Source organism: Dipodomys spectabilis, unplaced genomic scaffold (assembly GCF_019054845.1).
Source record: "Dipodomys spectabilis isolate Male_0828 unplaced genomic scaffold, ASM1905484v1 ptg000648l, whole genome shotgun sequence".
In the NCBI taxonomy this organism is placed as follows: domain Eukaryota; kingdom Metazoa; phylum Chordata; class Mammalia; order Rodentia; family Heteromyidae; genus Dipodomys; species Dipodomys spectabilis.
The window spans coordinates 163434-169988 of NW_024871325.1; the positions used below are offsets into that span (position 1 = coordinate 163434).

Genomic DNA, 6555 nt, shown 5'->3' on the forward strand with positions numbered 1-6555 from the left:
GAGGAGGCCAAAGACAGGGACAGGGAGGGGCGGACAGACTGCAGATGCAGGACAGAACGGCTCAGGTCCAGCCCCTCCCTCACCCAGGCCACCTCCCCCCCCGACCAGGGAAAGGGGGTGCACCCTCCCATGGGGCAGGAGCACTTCGTGCAGGGCAGAGCCAAGTGCACCATGCCACCTCTGTCACCCAGCCCTGCAGGGCTCCCCTTCCAGCCCCTCCTGTGCCCAGAATAACCATAGCCGTGTCCACCTGTGCTGGCTTTATTACTCTGCCGTCATGCAGCCAGTGTGGAGACAGGAAGACAGCGCACATTGCTAAGGGTGGCACAGGCTGGCCATGCAAACGAATTTCCAGCCAAGCGCCAGGCAGGAAGAGCCCTCTCCCGCCTGGGTCCCCTTCCTGGGGCAGAGAAGCAGGGGCCCTGGAGACCTACGCAGCAGCCACACCTGGACCTGGGCTCGTACCCCTTCCTCTGCTCTCCCACAGACAGTGTCTCAGACATAGCTGTGTGCATTTCACCTGAACCGTGCCGGGCACAATGTTAAAATTGATTGCGTCTCTTTACATTAGCTTCACAGTGACAACCCAGAAGACAAGGAGTCCAGTGTTCATTATATCCAGGTTTGGCGTCTGCCTCCCCCCAGCCCCAAGCACCCAGAAACCAGATACGCAGTAGCACTGGGCCCCCTGTGGGCAGTGCTGGAGTTGCTAACCTGCAGGGCTGCAGGCCTAATCATGGGCTAGGAGACAGACAGACAGACTGACAGACAAATGCCACTGCTCCGGGAGCACATGGCTCAGAGTGCAAACTCTGGTCCTGAGGTCAGGAACCGGACACTCAGAAGCAGGAGCTCCCCCTACCCCTGTCCTCCGCTCTCTGGCCTGCAGCCTCCAAGCACCACTGAGAGGAACTGGCTTCCAGGCTAGCTACAGGCCCAACAGCAGAGGCCAGAGCCTGCAGGGAGGTGACCCGGGATCTGGCCAAATCAGGGAGAGGCCAGCGGCCACTTCCTCTGAGCCAGGCAGGTGAGATGAACACATCAAGCTTATCAGGAAGAGGGATAAAGACTTATCTGGCTGGCTCCACCCTCAGTGCCACTTGGGCAAGGTCTGGGGACCACGGGCATCCAGGCAACTCTGCTACCTGGTGACCTCCAGGGGGCTGGGGCTCCCCATGCTTCCCCCCAACCACTGAACTTCTGCAGTGAGACTTGCTTAGAGAGTGGGTGAGCCGACCACTGCCAAGGTAGCGGCGTGTCCTCCTCGTGCCGCCCGAGGCTGCAGAGAAAGGCGGGAGCCATGGCTCTGGCCTGGGTGGTCTACCCCCCCCCACTTCCACAAGCCATGCCCGACCCCGGAGGCCAGAGGCTGCCCTGCTTAGCGAGGCCCTGACTCATATTCTCAGCACTGTTTAGATGCCCTGGAGCCCCTGGGGTACCGCAGGGGTCCGGCAGCCTCCCGCACCCAGAGCTCAGCTCATAGCAGCGACTCATTTTTTTGCCTCCTTAGAAGCACCCTGGATGTCGTAATCAGGCTGCCATCCATCCACACAAGCAGTCACCTGCCAACCTCCGAGGTCTTTGAAGAGAACCTGGTTCTCAGGTCTCAATCTTCTGTACAAAGTTAGTGCATCAAGATTCACTTTCCACCCACCAATAAACTCCAGGGCCACTGGCTCTAGCCGGTCATCTTCATGCTGCCCTGGGGTCCTGCTAGGCTGTGCCCCGTGATGCCAGCCATGCCTCCTGGACCCCTGCTGGGTCTTATGGTGCCCCAGCCCTCCCGAGCAGGCTTCCTGCTGCTACCCACCGAGAGACACTCCTTCACAACGCCTTGTTGGCTGCTCACCGCCAACTTTCCTGTGGTGACACCAAACTCACAAAGACGCCAAGCGCATCAGAGGGGCAGCCGGGGAAGTCCCACCTCACACGGAGGATGCCTGAACCCAAGTGCGTGCACACACACACACACACACCCTGGGGACTTGGCAGGAAGGGACACTGAGGAAGTTTTCTTCTAGCCTAGGCAGGGCACAACCTGGCACAGGGGAGGCAGAGAAGTCACCAGTTTGGGCTCATCCCAAGCAGCAGCAGCAGCAGCAGCAGCAGCAGCAGGAATTTTCAGGTGGACACTTGGAGCCATCCAGCCTTGGGGGCTTCTGTCTACCCAAACTTCCTCTTCCATGCATGGTTCCACCATGAGGGCCTGCCCTTCCCTCCCCCAGCCCAGCCCCAGCCCCAGGCATGCAGGGGACCATCACAGCAGCAGGGACTTGACCAGGCCGTAGTGGAACTTGCGGACGTGGCGGTACAGGTCCCCGGACTGCGTGAACCGGCGCTCGCACCAGCGGCAGGCGTGCGGCTTCTCACGCGTGTGCACCACGGCGTGCCGGCTCAGGTTGTGCGAGTACTGGAAGGCCTTGCCGCACTGCACACACGTGTAGGGCTTCTCCCCCGAGTGCGTCCGCTCGTGCCTCTTCAGCGTGTACGTGCAGGAGAAGGTCTTGCTGCAGAGAGGGCACGTGGGCACGGTGCCATCGGGAGCCGGCCGGGCCCGGGCCCCGTCCCGTTCTCGGAAGTGGGCACTGAGATGCAGCTGCAGGGCGTGGGCGCTGGGAAACAGCTTGCAGCACAGCGGGCAGATGCAGAGGTGCCCGCGGGGACCCACCTCCTCCACGCCCGCCGCAGGCTCTGCGTCTAGCCCCAGCTGCTGGTTGCCAGCTTCACAGACGGGCAGCGACTGGGCGTCCGCGGCCCGCGCGGCAGGGACACAGACTGGGGGGCCCCGGGGGGTGCCGTTATCCTCCCGTTCAGACGTCGAGTCTGGCTCCTCTTTCATTGGCGGCGGGGCCCCTGGCTGCCCCCGGCTGCGGACACAGGGCTGGGGGCCGGGCTCCGGTCCCGGGCGGGGCCGGTTGCCGGGCTCTGGTCTAGGGCCGGGCTTCAAGGACAGGTCCAGGGCCCCGGACGACTCTCCAGGGCTCTGCCGCGGAGGAGGCCCCGAGGCCCGCAGAGCCAGGGCGGTCCGGACCCCTGCGGGCGGGAGCTCGGCTTTGCGGGCGGCCGGGCAGGGGGCGGCGGGCCGGCCGGGCGGCGCGGGCGGCGGGCCCCGGGCGTCCTCCCGCAGCCGGCCCTTGCAGACCCGGACGACGTCGTACATGTGCAGGTAGCTGGCGGCGGCCAGCACGTCCTCCAGCGGCAGGCTGCGCAGGTCCAGCCGGCCCTCGTACATGAAGTCCAGCAGGCGGCCGAAGGCGGGCGCCGTGACGATGTGGCCGTCGAGCCGCACGGTGCGGCGGCCGGGCCGGTGGCGGTAGAAGAGGTGGAAGTAGACGCTGCAGGCGGCCAGCACGGCGCGGTGCGCGGGGAAGCGCGCGGCGCCCACCAGCACGGTGCAGTCGCACAGCAGGCCCAGGGCGCGCTGCCGCCTCAGCCGCGCCAGCAGCCGCCGCCCGTGCCCCGGGAACTCCATGCCGCCGCGCGCCGCATCACCTGGGCACAACCGCGCGGGTCAGCCCGGCCGGGGCGGACGCGGAGCCGCGCGCCGCCCGCCCGGCACCTGCCGCCCCGGCAGGAAAAACTCGACCGAAAGTAAACAGAGCCGCGCCGCCGGGGGCGGGGCCCGGGGGGCGGAGACGCCGCGCGGCCCGGCCGGCCCGCGGACCTCGGCCCCGGGCGCCCGCGCGCCCCCCGACGCCCGCCCGCCGTCGCCCGCCGCCGGCCCCATTTAAGGCAGCGCGGCCGCGGGGAGCGGCTGGCGGGGCGGGCGGAGCCGGGAGTCCGCCCCCCGCGCCGCCCCGCGCGCTCGTCCCCGCCGCCTCCCCGCCCCCGCCGCCCCCGCTCCCTCCCCGGCGCCCCGCGCTCACCTCCGCGCCCCGCGCCGCGCGCCCTCCCGGGCCGGCCCCGCGCGCTCGGCTGCCCGAGGCGCGGCCCGGCGGGAGGCGCGGCGACCCGGACGGCGTCGGGCGGGGCGCGCTGGAAGTCGCCGGCCGGGCCGCCGCTCGCCCCGCCCCGATCGCGCCCCGGAGGGGGCGGGCCCGGGCCGCGTCCCGGAGCGCGGATCCGCTGAGGTCACCCCGCCGCCCCTGCCGGTCCGGGGACAGGGTGGGGGCTCTCGCGATACTTGTCGTCCGCCCCCCCCCCCCCGGGGCCCCGCGCCCCCGGGGTCCCCGCGGCGCCGGCCGGACTCCGCTCGCGGCTCGCGCTTGCTGCCGGCCCCGGGCCGTCCCGAGGAGGGCGCCGTCGGGACCGCCTGGAAGGCGGACGGGCCGGGGCCGGGGCCGGGCGCGGCGCCCGGGGCGGGGCGGGCCTCCGGAGGAAGGCGCCCGGCTTCCCCGACGCCCGCCCGGCTCGCTGGGGCCCTCTTCCCGCCCTGGAGCTCGGCGAGTCCCGCACGGGGGACCCCGCTGGGCCGCGGAGGGCACCCGGGCGGCCTGGGCGCCCCAGAGAGGCCGGGGCAAGCACCTGGGCATGGGGACACAGGCCAGGGCCGTCCTGAGGGCTGAGAGGACTCAGCTCTTCTGGAGGAAGGAAACCCCCAGACCACAGCAGAGCAGTGGGCTGAAGTCAGCCCCCCCCCCCCAGCTACAGGCACTCTCATTTTCATACCTTTTGGTGAGGGAGGGGAGGTAAGATGGCCAGGGTCACCGGGTCAGGTTTCCATTCTGGCTTTCCTCGGGCATGGATGCAGGACACGGAGACCTGCACAGCCAAAACTGCTGGGGGTGGCAGGGTGGGTCAGGGCTGGAGGAAAGGACCGGTATCTAGGTGAATGGGCAGAAAGGAACCTGGGAAAGCAGAGGGCAGGGCCCGGAGCCTTCCTTCTCGGGTACTGGGGGCGTTCAGTTGCCAGGTGGGGAACTCCTGTGGCACAAGAGAGACCTCAGGGGTCCTGTGTGCAAGCCTGAGCCGCTGCCAAGACCTGGAGCTCACCCTGGCTGTGAAGATTACAGGAGGACCTTGGGTACTGATGCTCAGGCCTGTAACCCTAGCTACTCGAGACTGAAACCTAGAGGATCCTGATTTGAGACTAGGCCAGGCAGAAAAGTTTGCTTGATAACATCTCCAGAATCAGCAAAAAAGCAGGATTGAGCCAGGAGCCAGCGGCTCAGGCCTGTAATCCTAGGCACTCAGGAGGCTGAGATCTGTGGATCATGCTTTGAAGCCAGCCCGGATAGAAAAGTCCTGGTGAGATTCTTATTTTCAATTAATCACTTCAAAACAAAGTGGAGCTATATCTCAAAGTGGCAAAAGCGCTCAGGGACAGCACCCAGGCTCTTAGTTCAAGCCCCAACAAGTGACCAAAAAAAAAAAGGTATGGGGAGGGGAGGAGGAAGAGTCTACAGAAGGAAAAACATCGTCATACTGAAAAAGATTCCTTGTTTATCTGAAATGCAAAGCTGACTGGATGTTTGTATGCTTATCCTAAATCTGACCACTGGAGCTCAGTACCTAGAGTCATGTGGCACTCAGACACTAAGACAGCCAAGAGGCAGCTGGGACCTGCTCTCACTTGAGTCCTCTCTATTTCAGATGCCCAGAGAGTTCTAGATGATGGCCTGATGCCACCTCTGAGCCTGTGTGGCATGGAGCCCTGTCTGCCCCTGCCCCTGTCAGCCCTGGGCATGACCTGGGGCCTCAGGTCTGTCCCTTGCTGAGCAGGCCCAGATGAGGAAAATGGACTCTGAGAAAATCCTGAGACTGTGAACATTCAAAGCGGGGCCTGGTACACACCAGTGTCTAGGGCCCTTGTTATTATCAGTCATATGCATTCTGCAATGTTCCCCAAAGAGCCTCCCACTGTCTCCTCTTCATTCCTGTCCCCAACTGAGGGCCACCTCCTTAGCCAGGGTGGTCTCCCTGAACCGCCACCCCATCCCGTGACCCAGTCTCTTTGCCTGACTGGCTTGCAGGGAGTCTGGTCAGTGGTCAGGCCAGGTGTGTACCCTGCTGTCAGGACTATGGCTGCTGTGTTGTTCACTGTTGTGTCTTTGGCCAGTCACAGAATGAATGTTCCACAAATGCCTGGTGGGTTGGTGATATGCTAATCCTCCCCAGTGGGGCCTCTTGCCTGTCCTACCTGGCTGCTGGAATGCAGAGCTGATCCTGCAGGATCCAGGAGGTCTGTCCAGCCGGGGACAGGCCGGGGGTGGGAGAGGGGACAGTGGGAAACAAGCCCCTGTGTCTCTCCGCTTGGAAAATCTGAGTTCAGGTTCCTCCTGCATGCCCACTCCAGGAGGAGGGGCAGACCCCGGCTGCTGAGTTGGTGCACGGAGCCTGAGGAGCCTCTGGCTCTAGCACCTCTGGGTTGGCCAGTGTGGTTCAGGTGCACAACAGGAGGCTGCCACGGAGCCCAGTTAGGTTGGCCCTGGTTTGGACAGAGCGTGTCCAGACTCAGGGCAACCATCTGGCCTGGGAGCAGCCAAGGCTCTGCCCTGTAGCAGCTGCCCAGACCTTGTGGCTAGGGACACTGGCCCTCAAGCCCTGTTGAATGCCAGCAGCTGTAGAAGGTGACAGGACGTCCCCAGTGCTTGTGGAGGGAGGCAGCGGTCCACC

General features: G+C 65.3%; 1 protein-coding gene across 1 annotated transcript; it reads right to left on the minus strand.

Annotated features, from left to right (window-relative positions):
• Positions 1-245: 245 nt before the first annotated feature.
• Zbtb42 (zinc finger and BTB domain containing 42) lies at positions 246-3474 on the minus strand. The gene has a single exon (XM_042671628.1). It carries the CDS (start codon positions 3470-3472, stop codon positions 2258-2260), a length of 1215 nt encoding a protein of 404 aa, XP_042527562.1. The 5' UTR covers positions 3473-3474; the 3' UTR covers positions 246-2257.
• Positions 3475-6555: the final 3081 nt, after the last annotated feature.

Coding starts and splice junctions, on each gene's coding strand:
- Zbtb42 (XM_042671628.1), bottom strand. CDS start 3,472: ATGGAGTTCCCGGGGCACGGGCGGCGGCTGCTGGCGCGGCTGAGGCGG.